Genomic DNA, 27,433 nt, shown 5'->3' with positions numbered 1-27,433 from the left:
GGCTGAAATTATTTATAGTCTCACAACTTAAAGCAACTCAACTCTTTGCATATTTCTATGCAGACCTTTATTATTATTTTTTTCCATTTTTATAATTATCTTGCAAATGTGAATTTTGTATCTTTCTTATAAGATAAGCTTTTACTCATATTCTCATATCGTGACCAATTGTGACATATTATCCTGTTATTCTTTCATTACTTTTGAACATTCAAGCTGTTTGCTACTTTTTACTAATATCACATTAACTGTCCTTATTCATTAACTAGTTTTATGTTTGATGTATTTCCTTATTAAACATCCTTAGAAGCAGAATTTGCTAAGTTAAGGAGTAGGAATGTTTTAAGGCTATTTGTTACTGTTATTTGTTATTAAATGTTTGTTTTATATAGCATAGAATACAAAGTGTTGGGTGTAAAAATTGAGTTTACCTTAGTTTTTGTCTTCTAGCAATTTTTAGCTTAGTGGGGAAAATGATATAATTATGTAAAAAGTTATATAACCTTGGGAAAAATTAGCAGTTATTTCCAGATGTCAGTGGAGGAGGTATTATTAGACAATAGGATGAAATGTACGTATGTGTGCCATAGAAATTAAAATAGGAACAGGATTGTGCACTACATGCTTGGTTTTATTTTGCACATCACAGCAACCTTTTATGGTTGGTGGGGTCCCTATGTTATAAGAATGGAAACCAAAGCCAAGAGACAGATGGTCACTCAGATAGTAACTGGTAAATCTAGGATTCAAAAATCTGATTCTAAATCCAGTGTGACCAGCTAAGGACTTTTTGGCTTTTGTGGCAGTTTCAGCCTTTTAGAGACCTTTTTGATGATCATATTCTTGACCACAGTCTGGATTGGGCCTTTTTTTTTTTTTTCTTTTTCATGTGTGATATGGAGTAAATGGGATTTTATTATCATAATACACTCTTGGGCAAGTCAGTTTTTAGATGTCTCTGATGAATTGCCCTTTGGAGTAAAGATACGGTGTGGTTAGAGTGTGCCTTCAGAGAATCCAGCCCACGGGAAGCAACTTTGAGTTTATGACTTCGCCCTACCAAGAATGTGCATATATGGCGATATGTGCACATATATGGGGAACACTTAAGTCTGGTTTAAAATACAGAGCACTTATAGTTTTACATTTTTAATGGTAATCATGTTTTTAAGTATTTTGGGGATTTTGTTTTGTTTTAGATTATTTTTATTAGAAGTAAGCCCCTAACATTTTGGATTCCTTTGTCTTTCTCCCAATTTTTTATTATTTTATAGAAATCTTCTTCCTATTACTCATGTGTGTATAGAAGAAGGAGAAAAGCCCATGGTGATATTGCCTTACATGAATTGGGGGAATCTTAAATTGTTTTTACGGCAGTGCAAGTTAGTAGAGGCCAATAATCCACAGGTGAGAAAAATTTGCCCAAATACCAATTATTTACCAGAAGTTTCTGATAATGTCTTTGAAAGTAGATATTAACGTTCTTGAATATAAACTGTTTAAAGGCCTGCAAAAAAGAACCTCAAATGAACCCCAAGATATTTATAACCTGTTGGTTTAAAGGAAAATGTTGGCTTATGTTCCCGCCTTGAGGCTTACACTGTGCTGATGCTGAAGTTTTCCTTATATTTTCCTTGTGTACTTATTCATAATCAACTCAAACCCTTTGTAATGCCATCTCAGGTGTTTTCCTGATAACTGAGGGTACTTGTCCTAGATCTTCCTCTTAGGAATGGAAACAGACTTTCTAGAGCCATTTGGTTCATACTATATATACCAAAGCCTGGTGATGACCGGAGGTCTAGATTGTGGGAGGTAATTGGATGTATTGTAAATATGCTTGGCTGTAAGTTGGCAGTCATCTAAGAGTGTTTCTCTTCCCTGCTTGTGTTTATAACTGTGAAGCAAAGGTCAGATACCATGCATATTATGATGGTAGTGGTAGTAAAGCCTAGTGGGTTTTTTGCTGTCTGCTATATCTTGTAGTCCAATTAAGTTGCTTTAGGATTTATAGTAGTATAGTTATTATAGTTGCCAGGAGAAAATGGGTTCAAAGGCTGCATTGAGTATTTGGCTTAATATGTATGATATGCTTTATAAATTGACAAGACTAAAGCTGGGATTCTCAACAAGTGGTTAGAGCCTGTGGCTCATCTGCATTACCTGGGGAAGGATTTTATTCCTCCACCCCAAGTACTGTCATCCACCTAGAGGAGCACGTCAGCAGAAAAAGCTAGGGGCTTGTACTTTGGGTTTTTTTGTTTTTTGTTTCGTTAGACAGGATCTCAGTCACTAAGGGTGGAGGGCAGTGGTGTGATCACAGTTCACTGCAGCCTCAACATCCCATATTTAAGCAATCCTCCCACCTCAGCCTCCTGAGTAGCTGGGACCACAGGAACATGCCACCATACCTGGCTAATTAAAAAAAAAAAAAATTTGTGTAGAGACAGGGCCTCAGTATGTTGTCCAGGTTGGTCTCAAACTCCTGGGCTCAAGTAATCCTCCCACCTCAGCCTCCCAAAGTGCTGGGATTATAGGCATGAGCCACTGCACCAGGCTTAGACTTCGGTTAATTTGAAAATAATCCTGAGGAGAGAATCTCCTAATAAAAACTACTGTTTTGGGAGAAAAAAAGATTACTGAATTATAAACATTTGAAATATTACCTTGAGAACTCAGCATTCACTGAGCAGATGTATTGAGCAGCTGCTTTGTGTGCTGGATATTGGGGAGACACATCTAACAGATGAAAGGAGACAGAGAGTAAATGGTAGATTATAGAATAATAAGGACTATAGTTGATATAAGTACAGGGATATATGGGAACATATTCTTGGTCAAGAAATAGCTTTTAAAAATTCAGTGTGTAGGTTTAAAGCAGTATATTTGGATGGTGTAGGATTGTGGAATGAAATAAAGTAAGAAAGTGCCATCATATTTGTGTGCTATTTGCAAACCATGTCATTTTTTGTTACCACAGGCAATTTCTCAACAAGACCTGGTACACATGGCTATTCAGATTGCCTGTGGAATGAGCTACCTGGCCAGAAGGGAAGTCATCCACAAAGACCTGGCTGCTAGGAACTGTGTGTAGGTGCCATGAGCTTTACGCTGTCACTTGATATAGAGTGCTTCCTGGATTTGGGGTTCTCTGCAAGTCACAGTGGGACTTGTGTTGTATTTAAGGGTGGTGGTAATCCCTACTTTTTAATACTCTTGATTGCATTTGATGTTCATGTCTTTACTTTTCAGCATTGATGACACACTTCAAGTTAAGATCACAGACAATGCCCTCTCCAGAGACTTGTTCCCCATGGACTATCACTGTCTGGGGGACAATGAAAACAGGCCAGTTCGTTGGATGGCTCTTGAAAGTCTGGTTAATAACGAGTTCTCTAGCGCTAGTGATGTGGTAAGTGCTGAGACCCCCAGATAGCAAAAGAATAGAGAAATAGCTTTCTGTTTCTAAATGTTTTACTGTTTTTGTCTTTTGGGTTTTTAAAAAATCTGCTAGCTGTTCCTGGAAATTTTTATCCAGAAAGCAAGTGTAATTAGCTGCCAATCAGCCAGTTTATGGAGAGGAGCTGTGACCCAGACCATAGGCCAGCACTGTGTGTAATCTCATTTCATCCTCACAGTACTGCTCTGACAGAAGCACCAATTTTTTTTTTTTTTTAAGACGGAGTTCTACTCTTCTTGCCCAGGCTGGAGTGCAGTGGCGCCATCCCAGCACACTGCATCCTCTGCCTCCCAGGTTCAAGCGATTCTCCGGCCTCAGCCTCCCAAGTAGCTGGGATTACAGGCATGTGCCACCATGCCTGGCTGATTTTGTATTTTTAGTAGAGACAGGGTTTCACCATGTTGGCCAGGCTGGTCTTGAACTCCTGACTTCAGTTGATCCACCTACCTCCGCCTCCCAAAGTGCTGGGATTACAGATGTGAGCCACCATGCCCGGCGACAGGAGCACTATTAACACTAGGAGGGAGGCTGTGGTATCCCAGTTTTAAAGGTGAGGATTTTGAGACTCAGAGAGGTTACAGTAATTTCATTATTTTTTTTTTTTCTTATTTAAGAGACAGACCAAATCGTTTCCAGATCATAAAGGTGTTTTCTTTTTCTCAGATGACCTCTTCTAAGTGTTATGGCCCGTAAAATTTGTAATTCCCCACGTCATCCTCGTCCTTTTGTCAAGTTTCTGGGTGGTTTTGCCCACTTAGCCAGACCATAGTTGGGTCCTTTGTACTTAGTGATGCATAGTTTCAGAAGCCACGTGCACTTGTGGATATTTTAGAGCCATTTAATATTTCTGTCACTTGATTTCTTAGTCTTATTTGGAAGACTAAGCATAATTTATTTTCCTATCTCTTGCCTGTTAGACTTTATTATTGTTGCAGAATATTTAGGGATTAGGTAAAACTTCTGCTTATAGGGTCCCACCTATGTTCACTCAGTGATAATCAGTTTGTGTTACATGTAAAGTCCTATAGAATAATTTGCTTCTAAGCTTCAACTGTAAGAATTGGGCTTACTGTATCATTGTATTTTGTGTCTTTATATTTTATAATTTAGGGATACTCTTTTGCTTCAAAGTCTGTATGTTTTAAGGATTAATCTTTAAATCGTGTATTACTGTATGCTAATTAATTATATTAATTGGTATATACTCATTTCCTCGGTGTATGAGTTTTCTATGGCTGCTGTAACAAATTACTACAACCTTGTTGGCTTTAAATAATAGAAGTATAGTCTCTCATGGTTCACTTCTGAGGCCAAATGTCTGAAATCAAGGTGTAGTCAGGGCTGGGCTCCCTCCAGAGCCTCTAGTGGAGAAGCAGTCCTTTCTTTCAGCTCCTGGTGGCTGTTGGCATTCTTTGGCTTGTGGTTCCATCTCTCTGTTCCAAGTTCATACCATCTTCTCCTTCACATATGTCTTTCAGACTCTCTCTGCATATGATTTAGAACCCACCTACATAATCCAGAATAAACTTTTCCTCTCAAGGTCCTTAATCACATTTTGTCATATAAGGTAATTACAAGTTTTGGGGATTAGGACATGGACATATCTTTGGGGCTACCATTCAGTTCACTGGAGTCAATAATTGAAATGATCTAAGATTTCTTTACTGAACGACTTATGGAGAGGAGCTGTGACCCAGACCCAGATTTTCTGATTAAAAATCCTTAAAATAAGAATAATTTGAGAAAGGGGAAAAATCCTTTCATTAACTCTAACTACTAAGTAAATTTTTTTTCTCCTTTCTGGAAACTATGTTTTATTTGATATTGATATAGTTTGGCTATGTCCCCACCCAAAATCTCATCTTGAATTGTAATTCCCATAATCCCCACATATCAAGGGTGGGACCAAGGGTGGAGATCATTGGATCATGGCGGAGGCGGGTTCCCCCATGCTGTTAGAGTCTCACGAGATCTGATGGTTTTATAAGCATCAGACATTTCCCCTGCTTGCACTCACTCCATCCTGCCACCCTGTGAGGAAGGTACCTGCTTCTCCTTTTCCTTCCGTCACGATTGTAAATTTCCTGAGGCCTCCCCAGCAATGCAGAAATAAGTCAATTAAACCTCTTTCCTTTATAAATTACCCAGTCTTGGGTATTTCTTCATAGCAGTGTGAGAAGGGACTAATACAGATATATTGCTCCATTTACATACGAAGTATTTTGATAAAATGTGTTCACTTAATGTAAATGCAATTTACTTACACAAATTTTAAACTTTTTTTTTTTTTGAGACGGAGTCTCACTCTGTCACCAGACTGGAGTGCAGTGGCGCGATTGCGGCTCACTGCAACCTCCACCTCCTCGGTTCAAGCGATTCCCCTGCCTCAGCCTCCTGAGTAACTGGGACTGTAGGCGTGCACCACCATGCCCAGCTAATTTTGTTAACAAGGTCTTTATGTATCTTCAAAATACTTTGTTTTAACTCAAGATAAACTATTCTCAAACAGTTTATCTGACACTTGTGAGATGAACAAAGTAAATATGAATGATTATGAGAAGGGATGTGATCTGCTTCACAGAGCAGTCTCAGAAGCTAACACTGAATGACAACCTGTTTCATGTTGTCCACAGCCTCTCCTAGCCAGAGAGGCATGGGGCATGGTGGGCCAGGATGAGGAAAATAAAACCAGACTCTTGGACACTGAATCCCAGGGTTCAGCTTGTAGAGCAGTGGGGTACTAATCCTGGTCTGTTTTTCCAGAGCTTTGATGATAAAGAAAAAATGTCTCTCTAGCATGAATGTCTAGAAGTTAAACATACCAAGTAAAGCAGTAGAAATATGCAGAGCAGCTTAGATACTTTTAATGGCTATCTAATGAGAACCTGGGCTTTTTTTTAGGGAGAGAAGGGTTACATTTTTGGTTTTGATTTTGATTTTTTTCAAATGACATATGAAAGGAAAGCTGAGTTTGATTTTGGACCAATGCACAGCTGCTGTACTAAATGACAGGAAGGACTAGTTCTACCCTTTGATAAGGTTTTTGGTTTTAGAGTTGCCAAATCTTTATTCAGAAATTTTGAATTGTATCTGGAACTGTTTACCAGCTCTACATTAAGCAAAGCTATTTTCATGGAGTGGGAAGGGGGGCAGGCAGGAGGAATCAGTTTGGCTTTGGTTGTAGAATGTAATTTTAAAACATAATGTCAGTTGAATTAGAGTAGCGTGGTTCTCAAATTTACTCCTTTAGTGAAAGCTCACATCTAAACATTTTTAAATGTAGAAAAGTAAAAGAAACTTTTCTTAGTGTTTACATTGAAAATTTTATTCCATAGTTGATTTAAAAGGTGGATTCACTTGTCTCTTTGGGATGTTAATTTTTTTATTTCCAGTGGTTGATTTAAAATTTTTGTTATTTATTGAAATATAGTATAGTTGCCACTGCTGAAATGAGATGGCAGTTGTGGTGGTGAACCAAAACTAGTTCGATGGGCAGAAAATGGAAGATAATTCTTAGATGATAATCTCTAAGTATTTCGTGTAATTTGAAGAGGTTGGAAATTTTTTTTATTATTCTCTTAGAAAAAGGAGCATTGATAGCTTGTATTTCAAAGGGGTATGCAAGATGATGAATAGTGCTATTTGCTTGCACAGTGGAGGCCCCCAAAATATATATTACTTTTTTTTTCCTTAGATACAGGGTCTCACTCTGTTGCCCAGGTGAGAGAGCAGTGGTGCAGTCATAGCTCAGTGTAGCCTTGTACTCCTGGGCTCAAGTGATCTTCCTGCCTCAGCCTCCTGAGTAGCTAGGACTACCAGTGTGTGCCACCACACCTGGCTAATTCTTTTATTTTTTGTGGAGATGGAGGCTTGCTGTGTTGCCTAGGCAGATCTTGTACCCCTAGGCTCAGGCGATCCTCCTGCCTTGACCTCTCAAAGCACTGAGATTACAGTTGTGAGCCACTGCACCCAGCCTGTATTACTTAATTTAATGTATATATGTGTAGGTATACCATCGTATAATTAAGTGATGATAGGAGTTTTTTTGGCAATATTTATGATCAAATATTTTGCAGGACCTACAGAGTGAAAATTAAGTTAGATAATATACTTTCAACAAATGAGGGTATAGCTAATAATAAATCTCCAAGCAAGATGCTCCTAGAGTGTTGAGTCTCTTCAGCTGGATATTAACTGGCAAAGTTCATGTTGAAGATACATGGCATGGTTTGGTTAAGCAGAACATTTCAAATTATATCAGAAATAGTTATTTTTATGGTTATGACATTTTGCAGGAGTTCACATATTTTATGTAAGAATCTGCCATCATCAGAATGCAATTATACCAAATAGTTGCTTGTTCATGTGGCAGCTTTATTTTAAAATATCACCATTAACTTAATGGTGATCAGCTTCACAAGAGAGTTACTTTAGTTATTTAGTTAGTTAGTTATTACAGATAAAGTTTTTTATTCATTATCCTCCTCCTCTGCCTCTTCCTCCTCGTCATCTTTGCCTTTCTCTTCCACCTTTGTCCAGACAACTTTAGCAGGACCCTTTGTGCCATCAAACTTTCCTTTAGACTTGCAGTTAGCAACATCCTTCTCATACTTCTCCTTCAGCTTTGTTGCCTTTGTGATGCAAAGCTGCTTTTCAGTGTCACTTAAATTACTCTACCTCTCACCTAGCTTTTTTGCCACATCTCCAATAGAGATGCCAGGGTCTGAATTCTTGGGGCGGAATTCTGTACAGAACAGGAAGAATCTGGACAGTGACCTTTTGGGGACATTGAGGTCCTTTTTGTTTTTTATTTTTTTGTTTTGCCTCCCTTAGATGGTCCATAATCCTTCATTTCTGAATCATAGCATATTTAATCCGCTTTTGCCATTTCATCAGATTTAGACTTCTCTTTCCCAGACACTGTCTTCCACTTCTCAGTGCACTTTTTGGTCAATTTTGCAAAATTGACAGGGATATCTGGGTTTTTCTTCTTAGGTTCTCTGCATGCCTGCACAAAGAAGGCATAAGCAAACATCTTGCCTTTTGGTTTTCTGGAGTAGATTTTAGCCACCCTGACTCAATTGTTCACGAGTCTGGGCAGCACAGGGCATGACACGTAGCATAGCGATTCCCCAGCCTCACGCTAGCTGCCTCTGCAAGAGGCACCTCAACAGGAGAATTACTTTAACATCATAACTACTTTCAGTGTGTTTTGGCATAAACTTACTTGAAATAGCTGTGTGACCCAAATTTTCTGAGCTATACTTAGCATGTGATGTTAAAATATCCTTTGATTTGCATTTAACGTGATTAACTCCTAGAAAATGCTCACATTTTTCTTTTTTAGATTATTATAAATTTGTTTCCATATATATATGTGTGTGTATATACAATCCTACACACACATATGTGTGTATTGCCTTTGCTTTAGATAATTGGAATTGAAAGGACTAGGTACACCCTTCTGTTTTCCATGACTATGATGTGACTGTTCATGTAAAAATCCTGCCTTTTAGTTTTTTGGGATTGAATTTTTTTTAATTCTTAAATATTTCAAAGTGCACATGTTGAAGATTGCTTTTTAACATTTGGGTTGGAAATACATACAGTCATTATGTTCTGTTACCACTTTTTCTTTATGGGTGAAGTTGGGGGCTTAAAAGTTACATTTAATATTCTATTTTTGGACACTTCCACCAGAGTCTATACACATGTGAAATACATATTTTTAGATGTAAATGTAGCACCCAACAAATGATACTGCTGCCTTGGAGGGAACATTTTCTCTGTCCTTTAAGACATCCTTAATATTTTTGCATTTCTTTATAATTAAAAATTCTACATAATTTATTTAGAAATACATTAATGTTTTCCATCATAAAAATAATACATTGCATCTCTAGGTTGTATTTTCAGAATTTCTACTGAAAGGATTCAATATTTCAGTATGTCCAGATTCTTATGTTAACATCAACTTTTAACTATTGAGCTTAAGAACTATGCACATCAAGATTTGACTAGTTATAAATGTCTAATATTATTCTAAGATATGATATCATTGTAGGCATTCTTAAGAATTTCTGGATATTGTTTTTATTGTGTTTTCATCAAATGTGGATACCTCCATAAATTTTTTTATGTGACTTTCTTTTCCTTTTTTTGAAAATAGAGCTCTTGATTTACATGTTCTTTGAATTATTTAGCTAACTATAGTAGCTAACGTAATTCTGCTCTTAAGAACTACTTTCTATTAGGAGATTACTAAATGTAATCAGGAGTCCGCAGTTATGAATTTCTTTCTTATTGGTTTTCTTGTCGTTATAGTATTACATTGTGTTTAAGAAGCATGTTCTTAAGAAAAACAAGTCAAGGAAATAACTTCCATGCCAAATATTGTCAGCATGGTTTATGGCAATGAAGAGATCCTTTTAAAGGTATTTGAACAGTTTTTAGAGGATAGGACACATCAAAATGTGTTGCTTGTGCCTTTACATTATTTATTTTGTGAATGTTAATGATTACCTAGAAAATAAAGGGAAATCTGAAGTTATCCAGAGACTGCATCTGCAGCACATTGCTACGTATGACTCTTTAACTTCCTATTTGCCCAGTGCTGTGGAGGAAGCCCAGTGCTTGTTGTATCCTGAGCAGACCTGAGCGGGAGAGTCTGACATTTATAATATACCCATGAAGAGTAGTCTGCTGAACTACTGTGGTATCAAAGAGAAAGCTAGAGTTATGGAGGATGCTTATTGTTTTTTAAAGTATAGAAAACTTTATTCATTATTAATTTTAGAGTAAGGCATAGATTCCTAATATTTGTTTCCTTTATAGTTGCTGATTTTATATACAATAATCTTGGAACAATTATTTAAGTATTAAGTTCACATTAAGAGGAATAAATATTAAAGACAGGAAAAATCTAGAGGTGCAAGGATTATTTCAGACTTGAAGAAATAAAAATTTTAAATTTAATATTAACGTTAAGATATTGTTTAGTTTTATTTAATGGTATTGTTTTATTCATCCTAATATTTCCTTAGAATGAGGAATAAATGGATTTACTTTAGGAAGAGTTGCTGTATTTTCAGAGGTGAGCACTTGCTGTCCTGTGATCAAATAGTTGACCTAGGTATGTTTTCTGTCGTTGGCTCTCCCTCAGGATAATTTACCGATAAAATCTTGTAAACAACTCTTTACATTCCTTTAAAGAGACTTGTTCTTATTCTGTTTAATATTCCCTTCAGATAGCCCCAGTGTTCTGATGGAGTAATGTCTGTGCATCTGATGCAGTGGCAAAAAGTGCCATAAATAACAGATGCGTGTAATGGCCTGGTTAGCATCCAGTGTTGGCTCCGTGCATCTGATGCAGTGGCAAAAAGTGCCATAAATAACAGATGCGTGTAATGGCCTGGTTAGCATCCAGTGTTGGCTCCTCTGTCTTTCCTAATCACAGATCGTAGGGCAGGTTCATAGCAGAAGTAGTCACTTTTCAATCATGTGTAACACTCTGCTTAAAGATCGCTGATGTTTGAAGTTGAGTTGGTGTCTTAGTGTATTGGGGCCACTATACCAAACTGCCGTAGACTGCCGTAGACTGGATAACTTAAATAACAAGCACTGAATTCTCATAATTCTAGAGTCTAGGAAAATCCAAAATTAAGGTGCCAGCAGGGTCAGTGTCTGTTGAGAGCCTCTTTCCTGGTTCGTAAATGTCTATCCTCTCTTTGGGTCCTCATGTGGCATAAACAGTGAGGGAGCTCTCTGGTGGTCTCTTATTTATAAGAGTACCAATCCCATTTATGAGGGCTGCACTCTCATGACCTGACCATCTCCCAAAGGCCCCAACTCCTAATACCGTTACTTGGGGGTTAAGGTTTCAGCATATGAATGGTGGCAGGGACACAGACATTCAGTCCACCACATTCTGCCACTGGCCTTCCAAAATGTATGTCATTCTCACATGCAAAATACATTCATTCCATCCCAACAGCCCTAAAAGTCTTAACTTATTCTAGCATCAGCTCTAACGTCTTAAGTCCAAAGTGTCATTTAAATATCATCTAAATCCGGTATGGATGAACCTCAAGGTACAGTTTATGCTGAGGCAAATTCTTCTCTAGCTCTGAACTATAAAAGCAAACAAGTTATGTGCTCCAAAAATACAGTGGTGGGACAAGTAGTGGGTAGACGTACTCATTCCAAAGGGAAGAAATAGGAAAGAAGAAAGGATGAATGCATCTAAAATAAGTTGAGGCCGGGCGCGGTGGCTCAAGCCTGTAATCCCAGCACTTTGGGAGGCCGAGACGGGCGGATCACGAGGTCAGGAGATCGAGACCATCCTGGCTAACACAATGAAACCCCGTCTCTACTAAAAATACAAAAAAATTAGCCGGGCGAGGTGGCGGGCGCCTGTAGTCCCAGCTACTCGGGAGGCTGAGGGAGGAGAATGGCGTAAACCCGAGAGGCGGAGCTTGCAGTGAGCCGAGATAGCGCCACTGCACTCCAGCCTGGGCGACAGAGCGAGACTCCGTCTCAAAATAAAATAAAATAAAATAAAATAAAATAAAATAAGTTGAAAACCTAACCGAACAAACAATATTAAACCTTAGGACTCAAGAATAATTCTCTTTGGCTTAGTACTCTGCTTTTCAGGCCTCTTGGGGTGGGAACATCATCTCTCAGCTAGGTGGGAAGGCACCTCAGTGGCTCTTTGCCAGGGTCCCACCCCAGAGGCACTGAGATCCTTTTTTGGCACTTGGGACACACCAGACCTGAAGAGGCATCTAAGAGGAGGCATGTCCCTCTGGACATCTGCTCTAGACCTGGTAAAGGGCATCTACAGAAAAACCTATAGCTAACATATTTAGTGGTGAAAGGCTGAATTCTTTTTATTTAATATCAGGAACAAGACAAGGTTGCCCACTATTATCATTTCTGTTACTCAGCACTGTCCTTGAGGTTATAGCCAGTGCACTAAGGGAAGAAAAGAGTGGATAGAAAAAAGTAACTATTTGCAGAATAGTATGATCATTTATGTAGAACATTCAGTATGATATACAAAAACGCTACTAAAATTAATAAGTGAGTTTAGAAAGATTGCAAGATCAATGTACGAAAATAAATTGTATTTTTAAACACTTAATGAAAAATAAGAAATTAAAGTTTTAAGAAAGTTTATAAGAACATCAAAAATGTGAAGTTTTCAGGAATAAATCTGACAAAAAATGTGAAAGAGCTGCACAATACATTGCTGAGAGAAATTAAAGAATACATACACAATAGGAGAGGTACACCGTTTTTGCCTTGGTCAGAAAACTCAATATTAAGATAGTCTCTCCAAGTTTGAAAGATAGTATCAGCATTATTAGTCATTCATTAGGGAAATGCAAAATTAAACCACAGTGAGATACTGTTGGTTTGGCTAAAATTGAAAAGGCTGACCATACCAAATATTGACAAGGATATGAAAGAACAAGAGCTCTTTTACACTGCTGGCAGGAATGTAAAATGGGATAGTCACTTTGGAAAACAGTTTAGCAATTTCTTAAAATTGATATATATGTACCATATTCAGTCATTTTGCTCTTAGAGAGATGAAAACGTGTTCTTACCAACACTGTACACAGATGTTCATAGCAGCCTTATTTTTAATAGCTAAGTCTGAACATAATTCAAATGCTTATCAACAGGCAAATTGGTAAACTGCAGTATTCCTATAATGAGCTATACTACTAAATAAAAAGGAATGAACTGTTGGTACATGCTGCATCATGGATGAATCTCAGAATGATTTTTCTGAGTAAAAGAAGCTAGGAAAACAGTATACAGCTTGAATAATTCTATTTATATAATTCTAGAAAATGCCAACTATATAGTGACAGAAAGCAGATTAGTGGGTACTTGGGGATGGTAGTGCTGGTGGTAGGGAGGGATGAAGGGAAAGGATCAAAACAGAATCTTTCGGAGGTGATAGCTATGCTCCTTACCTTGGTTGTGGCAGTGGTTTCAGGAGTGTTTATGTGTGTCAGAACTTACCCAGTTGAATACTTTATGTGCAGTTTCTTGTGTGTCAGCTGTACTACAATAAAAATAAATGAAGGCCGGGCGCGGTGGCTCACGCCTGTAATCCCAGCACTTTGGGAGGCCGAGACGGGCGGATCACGAGGTCAGGAGATCGAGACCATCCTGGCTAACACGGTGAAACCCCGTCTCTACTAAAAAATACAAAAAACTAGCCGGGCGAGGTGGCGGGCGCCTATAGTCCCAGCTACTCGGGAGGCTGAGGCAGGAGAATGGCGTGAACCCGGGAGGCGGAGCTTGCAGTGAGCTGAGATCCGGCCACCGCACTCCAGCCTGGGTGACAGAGCAAGACTCCGTCTCAAAAAAAAAAAATAAATAAATGAAAACTGTCGTCGCTGTCTGATCACTGCTGCTAACATATCTAAGACTACTTGCTAAATTTGCCCATTCTTAAGACCTGCCAAGGACTTTTGTTTAAAGTGATGTCATGGTGGCTCATGCCTATAGTTCCAGCACTTTGGGAGGCCACAGCGGGTGGATCACTTGAAACCTGGAGTTTGAGACCAGCCTGGCCAACATGGTGAAACCCGATTTCTGCTAAAAATACAAATAAATAATTAAATAATGTGATCCAGGCTTCAGAATTATTGAGATAGGACTGGGGAACTGTACTTTTTAGCAAGCACCCCAGATAATTCTTCTCCTTCTAATAAAACACTTAACCCAGATTTATTTAATTGTACTTCGGTAATCTGCAGCCATGTCTTCATATGAGAAAGAGATATAAGGTTTCTAATATGAACAGAAAGGCCTAGCCATGGAACACCTGATGATACTTCCACTGTGGTCAGATAAGATAATTTACAATTGAATGGAATTATTTTCTTTTCAGTTTATAGTTCACTGAAGTGAGCCTTGCATTGTAAGTTCCTGAAGTAATGACTGGAAATGTCTTAACTCAGTAGCCCCATCTTTAGTTAATGCTGCACTAAAAGAAAAAAGGAATTTTACTTATATAGTTTTTGACAAGTCATATTCATATATGTTTTAGTGGAAAAACCATTTTACATCTTATATATGGAAGCTATAAAATAACACATGTTCTGGGGAGAGGAATAAGATGAATAGAATAACACTGTAATTCTCTAAATGTTCTTTAGCCACGGCCTTTCATAAAACTCTGGAAAGAACAGCATGACCTTCTTATTGCCCCCTTTCCACCGACGTCAAACAGAAGGAAATTATAGAATAAGTCTGTCTAAATTTTAAATGGTTCAGTTATCAGAAGACTTTAGAGCAAGTTTTCCACAAATCATCTCTGTGCCATTTTGTCTTGATTATTTTTTTAAGGGTTGGTTTGCCAACATGTAATTAATCACTTTTGTTAGTTTTTAAGGAAACGAAACGGCATTGTTCCCTTTGGCTTAACTGTTCTTTTCGATGGCGTCTTTTAGTGTTGTAGTTGTAATATGAAAACCTTAGGTAAATGTTAGGCAGTAATAATGTGAACAAAACAGTGGGAAGGGAGTAATTTTTAAAAGCTTATATATATTGCTGCTGTGATACTTACATTCAACTCCAGATCTCAAATACCACGAACATTACTATCAAAGTCCCTTATAGTCAGAAGGTGTTATAATGTCAGTGGATGGGGTTATTCCCTGTGTACAAAGGGTCAAGATGCACTTGTCACCAATTCCCATCGTTTCTTCTTCCAAAATCTAGTTTGAATGGATCATTTCATCTCAGAAGGAAGGGATGGGAGCACCCTTCCGACCAGTTTCATTTCTTTGGGCTCTGTTCCATCTGTGCAGGGAACTACCTTCTCTATGGAAATTGGATACGATTTTAAAAACAAAGCACTGCATTTACTAATGACTGTCAGTATTAAGATTTCATATAGATCTTGTTACTTCTCAGAAAAAAGTTTCATATAGAGTAAGGTTTTAAAGATAGGCAAATAACTAGATGTGAGCAGGCACCGTCCTTTAACTTTTATTAATTTGAAATCATTTTTCCATTTTTAAGCAGAATAGAATGTCCCAGTAGGTGTAAGGGAAATTTTAGTAGCCTCCAAGACTCTGTGGAGATTTTGAAACTATACACAATTTAGGGTAATGCTGCCGTCAAAGTGATTGAGATATACTCCTTCCTCTGTGTTCTGAAAGTTTATGTAGGATTGGGTGTGTAATGAATGGGTTGAATTGTGTCCTGCCTCTCCGCCAAAAAAAAAAAAAATCGGTTGCAGCCCTAATCCCTAGTACCTCAGAACATGACCTTATTTGGAAATGGGGTCATTGCAGATATAACATTAAGATGAGGTCATACTCAAATTAGGATGAGCTCTAATCCCCCCTAAGACAAGAGACACACACACGAGGAGAAAATGTCATGTGAAGATAGAGGCAGGGACTGCAGGGCTGCAGCTGCAAACCAAGGCACACCAGGGGCTGCCGGCAACCACAGGAAGCTGGGAATAGGCAAGGGAAGATTCCCCCTCCAGGTTTCCAGGGAAGCACAGCCCCGCTGACACATGGATTTGGACTTACAGCTATCAGAGCAGTGGGACAATAAATTTCTGTTGTTTAAGCTACTCGTTTGTGGTATGTTGTTATGGTAGCCCTAGGAAACTAATACAGATTTGTATTTTCTTTCAAGTTTGATAGAATTCACCAAACAATGTTGAGTTTTCTTTGTGGAAAAGTTTTGAATTGTGAATTCAGTATCTTTAATAGATGTAGGGCCATATAGATGTTCTGTTTATTCCTGTGTGTTTTGGTAATTTGTATTTTAAGAAATTCGTTTATTTCATTTAAGTTACTGAATTTATTGGCATAAAATTGGATTGTTCATAGTATTTTTTGATGTCCTAAAGGATGGTGTTCCCTCCTTTATTTCTGATATTTACAATTTTTTGTTGTTCAGTCTAACACAGTGGTTCTTAACTGGGACAATTTTGCTCTGGTTAAGGGCATTTGTCTGTGCCAAGGGACGTTTGGCTATGTCTGGAGGCATTTTGGGTTGTCACAGCTTGGAGGATGTGCTACTGTCATCTAATGGCTAAGCCCAGGGAGAATGCTACACATCCTACAACGCACAGGACAGCTACTCACAGCAAAGAATCCTCCAGCCCACGATATCAGTAGTGCTGAGGTTAAAAAACCTACTCTAGGCTTTACAATGTAAACCTTCTATTTTCCAAAAATATTATATCATTTCATGTTTAATAGAGTGTTTCCATTCATCCCCTTCCAGTCTTCAAACTGTTTGTGGGCATACCTTTTACTTCTCTGTATATTATTAACCCCACAATATATTGTTGGCTGTTTTTCCTTTAAATAGTCTCTCAAGGAAATTTTAACATAAGAGAATATGTTCAGTTGTTATTAATATATTTTCAGCACTCTATATTCTTTGCATTGACTCAGATTTCCATGTGGTATATTTTCTTTCCACATGAAGAACTGGTTTCATACATCTTACAGGTCTGCTGGAAACATAGTCTCTCTGCTTTTATTTGTCTGAAAAACTGTATTTTATCTTCATTGTTGAAGTATATTTTGGTTCTATATAGAACTTTCTATGACAGTTTTAAATTTTTTCTTTTTCTTTCTTTGAGACAGAGTCTCACTTTGTTGCCCAGGCAGGAGCGCAGTGGTGCAATCTCGGCTCACCACAACCTCCGCCTTCTGGGTTTAAGCAATTCTTCTGCCTCAGCCTCCTGAGTAGCGGGGATTACAGGCATGTGCCACCACGCCCAGATAATTTTGTATTTTTAGTAGAGATGGGGTTTCTCCATGGTGGTCATGGCTGGTCTCGAACTCCTGACCTCAGGTGATCCTCCCAAAGTGCTGGGATTACAGGTGTAAGCCACCGTGCCTGGCCCTAAAATATTTTAAAATATGTCATTTCATTGTTTTCTTGTTTGCATAGATTCTGGGGGGAAAATGCAGCTGTTGTTCACTATTATAAGGCTTTTTTAAAAATCTGTGTATTTTACAAAGTATTTTGGGATTTTGTTACTATTGAAAAATAATAACCTAAAATTTAATGCATCATGCTTAGATTTTATAAATAGACTTGTATTTGACTCGTGTTTGGTATTTTTCTTTTTTCCTTTTCTTTTTTTCACGTTTTTCTCTTTTACTCATTAAAATACGTATTTTGGGGCAAGCTGTTTCTCTGAGCCTCAGTTTTCTCGCCTGTAGAATTGAGCTACCAATGATTCTCACAGGTTTGTTGAGGAAATTAAATGTATTGAAGAATGCAAAATGCCTCGAACTTGTAGGTACTCATAAACCTGATACTGCAGTACACAGGTATCCCCCTCCTCATCCAAGTTCAGTTGTTCTGACCTCAGGGTTCACACTTGGCGGCAGATCAGTGGATGTACCAGATCTGAGTCCTTCCCAGCCACATGGCAGCAGCTCTGTGTAGACATGTTGCCTGTCCCCCTGCCCCCTGCACGCTCTCCAGGAGCTGAGTACAGCCAGGAAGTGGCCAAAATGGGGAGCTCCAAACAGACCATGAGTGGACACTGTTGGCACTGTTTACTGTTCCTGTTCCTTTCTGTAGTTTACATGTTAAATTTAAATAAATCTGATCGCTTACTCAAGCAAGGTTGGAAGTTATTTTAATCCTTTAATTTAAAACTTTATAGTAAAAATCCATGCCTTCTTATATTTCCCTCATTTGCATATTTCACTTAGGATGCTCTTCCCTTTAATTAGACTAAAATTCCGTTCATTTTCCACTTCTCAATCATGCAGACTAGCTATAGTATTTACAGTTACAAATTCTCATATTAGAAGAATCTTAGACATAATTCATAATACATAACTTGTAATCAGCAGTAAACTATTACTTCCAATGGATCTAATTACTTAGAATTTATAATATTAATGTTGGATGCACTCTTTTTTATCTTAGCAAGGGAAACTAACTGTGTATGATAGACTTCTTTTTGTAAATAACATTTCACTTTTCCGAAGCATGAGTTGAGCTGCTCTTTTTTGTACTGTAGCTGGCTGTGGGCACTGGCCCCCTGACCGTTGTTTTAAATGTCCCCTCATTGTGCTCCTGCTCCTTTCCTAGTGGGCCTTTGGAGTGACCCTGTGGGAACTCATGACTCTGGGCCAGACGCCCTACGTGGACATTGACCCCTTCGAGATGGCCGCATACCTGAAAGATGGTTACCGAATAGCCCAGCCAATCAACTGTCCTGATGAATTGTGAGTTTTTTTTTGAGCTTGAAGGCATGAGTTTTATTCCATTTACTATATTGGAATAAAGGAAAAAGAGCAGGTTTCCATATTCACATAGAGCCTTCCCTTTTAAGAATAATGACTCTTTGGATTTAAATTAGACTCTTATAAAGAACCACAAAGTCAGGGAGATTCATTCACTCTTTCATGCATTTGGTATTAGAATGCCTTGCATTTTATTTTATAGTGCATAATCTAAGCACTATAAATTAGTCTGAGAGGGTGTACTAAGAAAATTGAATACTATGTCAGTTATTCTATACAGAGTGAGTACCTGACTTTTGTAGTTATAAAGTAATTATAAAGGACATAGTAGTTATAAAACCTTTCTCATTGTCATTTTGCCTTGCCAGTTAGTATCAGCTGATACAGGGAAGATGATCTGGACTAGTAAGCAAAATAGTTGCTTTCTGTTTCCTGCTTCTATCACGTAGCTTATCTTGCCATGTAATGAGGATGGGATAAACAGGAGGCTCTTCAGGGTGATTGATTGTACAGATGAGTATGTTCTCAGTTCCAGAACTCCCTGAAGTTTCTGCACCATGACAAAGTGGCAGCTTTTGTACTGATTTTACTCTAGATCCAGGGTTCATACAACTTAGATAAAACTTTCTCTTCCTCCAAGTTCTTTTTCTTAATTTAACTACAGGAAAACACAGGTTGTTCTTTTTTGACTGTATTTTAGGTTTTTATATGAACTCTCTGTATTTGCTGAAATATTTTGATATGCTGTCATGAAGAATTGAAATTCACACATGTAATCCAAATAATTTCTTTTAGCTTCTTTCTAGAGCTGCCAACAGATAGTAAAATGAATCCGTTTTTAATATATCATCCTCTCGATACCCACCTTTAGACAGGCAGCATAACTGGCATCAAACTGACCAAAAGTTTAGGAATACTGTATCCTTACTAGTCCAAATTTTCATTTTTGTCACTCTGCAGATTTGCTGTGATGGCCTGTTGCTGGGCCTTAGATCCGGAGGAGAGGCCCAAGTTTCAGCAGCTGGTACAGTGCCTAACAGAGTTTCACGCAGCCCTGGGGGCCTACGTCTGACTCTTCTCTCCCAATCCCGCAGCATCAGGAGGAAGGTGCCTGTCGCGGCTCTCTTGAAGCCTGTCATGGATGCTTCCTATCTAACACAACGCCAACAGAAGCACATTCGTCTTCCAGAACGCCGTGCCTTAGGAATGCTTTAGAATCTGAACTTTTTAAGACAGACTTAATAATGTGGCATATTTTCTAGATAATCACTTTTATTAGGTTGAACTGAAAGGGTTTTTGTAAATTTTTTGGCCAAAATTTTTTAAAACATAGTTACTTTGGACTAGGGGTACATTCTTACAAAATAAATAAACAGTTTTTAAAATTGTTTAGACACAGATATTTGGAATTAGCTATCTTAGTGCCAACTGCTTTTTATTTTTTTACTTCATCAAGGTGATGTAAGTGACTCACCTTTAAAGTTTTTTTAACGTTATTTTTTGTCACTACTCTGGGAAATGGTTTATCTTCAAAATGCAATGCTTTTCTTAGGAAAGGAAAAACAGCATTAAAAGATACCTGGTTTGCCTTGTACAAGAAAAGGCAGTATTAGAGGAAGAAAATTTAAAGAAAAGCTAGAGGAAAAAAGCAATTTTTTTTAATACTTACTAGAAGCAAACTGCCCTTGCGTGGAAAACTGTTTATTTTTTTCAGTGAAAAGGAATTCTGCTTTCGTATTTTTTGGGAAAGCAGGAACTGAGTTCATTACATCTTTAATTTGGCAGAAATTAGCCTTTCTGTGAACCAGAAGTGGTTTGGGGCAGATCTGTAGTAAACAATGGTGATTTTATTTATTTTTACTCTCTGGAAAAGGAGATAATACCATTCCAGAAAGTGAACTCATATTTCTAAGGTTAAGATTCCCTTTTATTGCACCTAGAATAGTGCTATGCACAGAGTGGGTGCCTGAGTTGTTGTCATTCTTTTAAAAAAAAAAAAAAATGTAAACTGGTAAATTTTGTGCTTATCTTCAAGGCTGGCTTAAGTATAAAATTGTTTTTTTAAACACTTGAAAAATTAAAGGATTTGTTTTATATTATGACAGTATTGAAATTATTTTTCATAATGAATGATTGCTTATTGCGTCTGGTCAGTCTTTGAACATTCAACAGCTGGACATGTGTGTTTTATTTCATGATGTTTCAGTCAAGTTCCAAAGCCCTAACACAGTTACAGCTGGCTCAGTCTCCAGGTTCTAGTGAAAAGTTGGAATTAATGTTATAAGGAAGTATTAAAACACTGAAACATTTCTCCAAAACCAGCAAGTAAGGGGTATGTATGTATTTATGCTCAGTTTTAGTTGGCCTAAAGCAGAGTTGAATGGGCCTCCTAAGTAGCTAGGCCTGCAGGTACTGCCACTGCTCCCATCTTCACAGATATATGAGGGAGAATGTGCAGCAGTTGGAGGCTTTCGCTGTTTTTAAACAAGCTTTATGAATCAGCAACGCATCTGGAAAGATAGCTCACACAGTGCCTGGTTTTCCACAAGTAAGCTCAGGGCATGATTTTCTGTGTACATTTGTTAACAGTTCTTTGGTTTTATAAATACTCATATGAAGCCAGTCCCTGGAGGACTGTTTTTTAAAAAGTCCCTTTGAACCATTTGTAAATTATATTTTCATTCATAACCTGCATTCTTAGAAGGCATTCAGTCAACATTTATAGCACTTACTGTGTATTTTCCACATGGAGTGGTTCAGCTCGAGCGTCCCTTCCAGTATTCAGGGCAGTCTTATTTTGTGTTCAAGTGAGTGCATTGTTTAAAAATCACAGTTTATTAACATGTACATGATCTATTTTAAAAAAATAAGTACTGACACTTGACTTCTATCCCCAATTAACAGATAGTAAGAAATGTCCTCAGTTTGGTGGATGCTGTGGTGCTTGTAACCTTATCTTTTTGTGTTTGTGAGCACTTTTATTTTATGTATGTATTTTTATTGTAGATTTTTCTTGAGCTACTTGGAGTCTTTGACATGGGAAGGGAAGAGCAGTTATAAGATTTCCCTGACTCATCTTCTTCCAGTAATTTTGTTGTAGATTGTGAATGTTACTGAAGTTTTACATTTTACTGATTTTGCAGAAAATATAATTTTTATGGAAAAGAAGCAAATTGACAAAGCACTGTTGTGGTATTATAAGCTGGCTCTGGTGACCTAGAAGTGCATTCTGTTCTGTTCTTTCTTGTAATCCTCCTGTTGTAAGAATTTTTTTTTTTTTTTTTTTTGATAGAAGGAGGATTAGGTTGGTTGCTCATTCAGTGTGTATTTATTGAGTGCCCACTGTATCCTGACTGTCGGGATAATGCAGGGAACAAGATAGATGAGGTTCTTCCCTTTCTAGATTTTGCATTCTAGTTAGGAAAAGCAGGTAATGAACATAAATAAGATTTTGGTAAGTGCTATGATGGAAATAATAGAGTGATATTAGAGAGTGTAACTTTAGATGTCATAATTAGCCAAGCTTCTCTAAGCAGGTGGCATTTGAATTGTGATCTGAATGGCAAGAAGCAGCCAGCCATGAGAACACAGAGGCAGAAGGCACATAATTGCAGAAGCCTTAAAGCAGAAGCAAGCTGGCCTCCAATCTCAGCCCTTCCCATTCATTCTCTAGCTGCTGCTGTTGGAAAAAGAGAAAGGTAGCTAGCGTGGCTAGAATGTAGTTAGTGCGGGGAGTGGTACAAAGAAACAGGTCTTTGTAAACTGTGGTATACATTTATATTTTTTGCTGAATACAATGGGAATTCATTTGAGGATTTTTCAAATAAGTAGCAATATGATCTGATTTGTCATTCTGAAAAGGTTGTGCCAACTCCTCTGTGAAGACTGGATTGTGAGAATTCAAAGGAAGAAGTAACGAGACCCTTTAAGAAGCCATTGGGTAGTTCAGGAAAGTAAAGATAGAGGTTTGGACCCTTTGAGCAGTGAGGACATACAGAGAGAAGGGGCAGATTGGAGATACGTTTTGAAGATACACCAGGACCTGGATCCATTGGATGTTGACGGTGGGTTGAAGAAGGAAACAGGGAGGTCAGGAATGACTAATTGGTTTGGGGCTTGAGCATCTGGTTTTATGGCCAAGCTATATACTGAGATGGGGAAAAGTCTAGGAGAAACTGGATTTTGCATTGGCCAGATAAATCCATAATTTGGTGTAGACTGCGTTTGAGATGCCAGTTGATCATCTGTATGGAGATTTTTGATTGACAGATTGAGAGTCTGCAGCTCAGGGAAGGTCTCATTGAACATATGAATGTAGGCGTATAGCATATAGACTATTTTTAAAGCCATGGTACTGGATGGAGTTGCTAGGGAGAGAGTGTATAGATGGAGAGGAGATCCTAGGACTGAGTCTTGAGCACTGTAACCTTCAGTTCCATCTAGTGAAGGAAGAAGAGATAACAAAGACTGAGAAGCCACTGTGATTGATAAAAACAACAACAAAAAAGTGAAAATGAGGTGTTGCAGGAGCCCAAGTAAGGTCGTGTTTCAAAATGGAGACGCCTCCATCAGATTTGGCAATATGGAGTTAACTGGCAGGAGCATGGGGACTGGAGCAAGTCGAGTGTATACACAGGTGGGTATGTAAAGGCCTACTATAGTCAGCCCTGCTGTGAAGGGAAATGGAGCAATAACTAGAGGAGATGAAAGGGGGGTTTTGGGAGAAGAGGGACAGGAGTGTTTTCCAGATGAAGGTACAGTGCCAGAAAATGTTTCACGGGCTCATGGGAATGATCCAGTAGAGGGAGAAAAATCCTCTGGGGTATGGGCCACTGCTTTTCCTTGCCATTTGGTCCACAAGCATGAAAGACTTTCACTCTGGTCTCAAGCCCTTTTGTTGTGTAAGGGTTGTGTGTTTACTGGGGGAGAAATGTGAGGGAGGTAAGGTAAGGGAGGTGGTACACAAAACTCTCACTGTCCCATTACCCAACAGCCTACCTCTGTTGAGGGGCTTTCCTGGGACTTCAGACTAGCACCCTCATTGTGCTTGCAGCTGTCATGTTTCCTCGTCCAGATTGCCCCATAGCTGCTTCCCTGGCCTTGGCCTTGAGCCCCTCTAGCCAGCAACTGCCCAGGTAACACTTTCTAAAACTGAGCTGCTGTCCCTGCTTGGAGCCTTCAGAGTAGACTTCAGACCTAGGCGGAGTATCCACTCAGCTCTGCCATTTCTCCTGCTCCCCACTTCGGGCCTGAGTGCATCCCGCCGCTCTGCATGCTCCTTCCCCTTCTCCGAGAATGACGTGCTCCCCGCACCCCCTACACCCCCCACACCCCCGCTGCCGGGGCCCAGGGACCAAGAAGGTGCCTGTCACACCTGACTGCTCTCCACCCGGCTTCATGGTTCCTTTGCAGCCTTTTTCCCTGGGTTTGAACTTTAACAAAGGTAAGATGGAGGTTTATTTTTCACCGCTTGGCTGTGAGTTCCTTGAGGATAGGAACTTGTGTTTTACTCAGATCTGAATCTCCATTGCTTTAGTGGTGTGCTCAGTACATGGTAGGGGTGAATATTTAATGAATGAACGAGTGAAGATACCTATATTTTGCACAGGAGAGCAATTAGAGAGGCTTAAAACGAAAGGAAGTCTTCTAATTTCTTAAAAGCATTGTCTCATATTTGAAGAGTTCAAGTTTGATGCAACATAAACTGATAAAGTTTGAAATAGAAAGAGACAGGTTGGTAGGAAAGACCATCTGTATCCTATCCCCAAACTGGCTTAAGTCCACTCCCACTGCCCCCAGCTACCACCTTTTTACTTCATTCTACCTGCTTTTTCTTTGGCCACCGGAATAATAAGCCTGATGTAAATTCTGTTTCATACTCCCACAGGTCAACTTTTTTTGGAGTTTGACAATAATTATTCCAAGTCAAGTAATTCATTGATTTTAGTGGAAGATTGTTTTCCAGGTGTTATTCTTCCATGCGCCTCATCCCCAACTCATACAGTAGAAAAGAGATGATTTAATTTAGGGGTCTAGAAAATAAAAATGTAAATACTTGCTTGTTAAATTAATAATTTTTTTCTACCTTCATTTTTGCCTATAATATTTCAAGATAATATTGGACTTAATTCTCTGGGACACACAAACATCCTGCATAAGTATATTGACAACATACATTTTATATGTAAGTGAACCGTATGGGTGAGCCTCTGCTTTCTCCCTGACAGCACTGTTCTTTAAGAAATTAAGGCTAACTAGGTCTATAGGGTTTAATGGGAGATGTCTCCTAACTTTTCAAAGACCAGATGTTCTTGTTATACTGGTAAAAACTTAAAAAAAAAGAGGGATTGATGATGTTCAACGTTATTCTCTTTGAACAAATACATCGTTTTGTTCATACTTGGTTTCTCAGTCTTTCAACACTAAAGCATATTTTAATGATTTGTCTTTAGAAGGGTGAGCACTCCTCTGGGGATATATTACAACTGGGGAAAAAAATAGTTTGAAAATAACTGTTTACCCTTAAAGAGGTTAACTCTATGATGCCTTAAGTTTACATTTGCGATAAACTTTTTTACATCTTTCTGAGTCTTTTGTTTTTTGCTTTTTGCCTTCTTGGTTCTGAGAATAAGCATAGGCTGCTATTAGATAGGTTTGTATCATTAGGGATAGCATTTAGCTGCAAATAATGGAAAAATTCAACCATAATCACTTAACCAAATGCAGGTCTATTTTTCTCCCATAACAGCTCCAGAGAGAGAGAAACCAAGGCTAATGCAGTGATCCCAGGGTGTCATCCATTGCCAGTCTCCTCCTGTTTTGCTGCTCTGCCATCTGTAGGATGCTGTGGCTCTTAGGGACCCCAGGGGCCTAGAGCTTGCTCCAGATAGGAAGATGAGCAAGGGCAAAAAACAAGAGGCGTAAGTTAGTTAGCTGAGTCCTTTTTGTGAGGAAACTACTAACTTCCTGTAGTATGCGTCCACCAACAACTTAATATCCTGAACACACGTGAGCACTCCATGTAGTAGGTATGCCAGGAAATTAGATTTTGTTCTTTTTTGAAAACAGCTTTATTGAGATATAATTCTAGTATCACCCACTTAAAGTGTATAATTCTCAGTGATTTTTAGTGTAGTCACAGAGTTGTATAATCATTACCACAATCTAATCCATTTTTATTACCCTAAAAAGAAACCCCATGCCCGTTAGCAGTCACTCCCAGTTCCACTCTCACCCTCAGCCCTAGGCAACCACGAATCTACTTTTTGTCTGTATATATTTGCCTGTTCTGGACCATTCATATAAATGGAATCACACAACGTGGTCTTTTTTGTTTGGCTTATTTCTTTTTTCTTTTTTTTTTTTTTGAGACGGAGTCTTGCTCTATGCCCCAGGCTGGAGTGCAGTGGCGCGATCTCGGCTCACTGCAAGCTCCGCCCCCCCGGGTTCACGCCATTCTCCTGCCTCAGCCTCCCGAGTAGCTGGGACTACAGGCGCCCACCACCTCGCCCGGCTAATTTTCTTGTATTTTTAGTAGAGATGGGGTTTCACCGTGTTAGCCAGGATGGTCTCGATCTCCTGACCTCGTGATCCGCCCGTCTCGGCCTCCCAAAGTGCTGGGATTACAGGCTTGAGCCACCGCGCCCGGCCGGCTTATTTCATTTAACATAGGATTTTCAAGATTCCTTCATGTTGTATCTTGTATCGGTACTTCATTCTTTTTTTTACTGACAAATATTCCATTGTATGGATATAAATCATTCAACAGTTGATGCACATTGGAGGAAATTGAGTTTTGAGTTGGCCATGTTCTCGTTGTGAACAAAATTGGGCTTCTGTTGGTAAGGAAGGGGCAATGGCTCTTGGTGAACAGCTAGCAGTGTCTGCCCCTTTGCAGAAATGTGCTGGTATCTGGCTTCCTTCAGCAATATATTTAATGCTTCAAAAGTTCTGTCAGAGAAAGTACAGTGACAGTGAAGAGTCTTAGTGACTGTAGGGAGTGTCCACTCAGCTTGGTGTTTTAAGTTGGTGAGTCCTGCCATTATTTGAGACGAAAGCCTGATAGGAATTACTACCTTACTTTTACCTTCTAAGTCTTTGTCCAGAAAACTCTACTGCTGTATTCCATTGTGAATGCTGTTACTTTGGCCTCTGGCCCACTGTTTTCCACCTGTTCATAATGCTGCTACCACCTTATGGCTTTGAGCTTGCAAAGTTATTTATGTTTTCTTCAATATTTGGCATACAGTATCTACCACCAGGTACCTTTTTGCTAGCTTCATGATCTGACTATTTAGGGCCTTTGGAGGTAAGCCAGGGATTGGCTGTGTGTCTCCATTGAAAGTCTTATTAAAGAGCTTAAAACATATTTATTTAATTATCTATTACATAGATTTATTATACTGTATTTCATATGTCTTTAGACAATATTTGCATTCATACTAGGTTTTTTGACTTTTGAATTGATACTGTTTGGTCACAGCATTACTTAATAGGCATCTGAAGAACAGTTTAGACATTGTCTGCCTAATTTAGAGAGCAGGATACCGTCCTGGAGACTCTATGACGAATTGGTTGTGGGCCCTCATTCTAGAAAAACACTAAAATTAATATCCTGAGAAAATTCCTCTAGGCCAATGTGGTTCAAGCCAGAATGGGTTTGACTTACCCATAATCTCTTTATCAGAAAGTGCAGTGCTTG

The 27,433-nt window shown here is 38.7% G+C and overlaps 1 protein-coding gene and 1 pseudogene across 2 annotated transcripts in view; one reads left to right on the top strand and one right to left on the bottom strand.

Moving 5' to 3' along the window:
* RYK (receptor like tyrosine kinase) overlaps positions 1-20,831 on the top strand; it is a 91,365-nt gene extending 70,534 nt beyond the window's left edge. For both annotated transcript variants that reach the window (XM_015445101.3, XM_065539928.1), the window contains exons 11-15: positions 1,275-1,407; positions 2,981-3,090; positions 3,253-3,412; positions 18,578-18,714; positions 19,693-20,831. In XM_015445101.3, the coding sequence (XP_015300587.2) occupies positions 1,275-1,407; positions 2,981-3,090; positions 3,253-3,412; positions 18,578-18,714; positions 19,693-19,804 (652 nt within the window). In that variant the 3' untranslated portion in view covers positions 19,805-20,831. The remainder of the gene's footprint in view (positions 1-1,274; positions 1,408-2,980; positions 3,091-3,252; positions 3,413-18,577; positions 18,715-19,692) is intronic.
* LOC107128727 (high mobility group protein B3 pseudogene) lies at positions 7,930-12,299 on the bottom strand (annotated as a pseudogene).
* Positions 20,832-27,433: the final 6,602 nt, after the last annotated feature.

This window comes from Macaca fascicularis, chromosome 2 (genome assembly GCF_037993035.2).
Source record: "Macaca fascicularis isolate 582-1 chromosome 2, T2T-MFA8v1.1".
Taxonomy (NCBI): Eukaryota; Metazoa; Chordata; class Mammalia; order Primates; family Cercopithecidae; genus Macaca; species Macaca fascicularis.
This window is presented reverse-complemented; position numbering and strand designations above follow the sequence as displayed.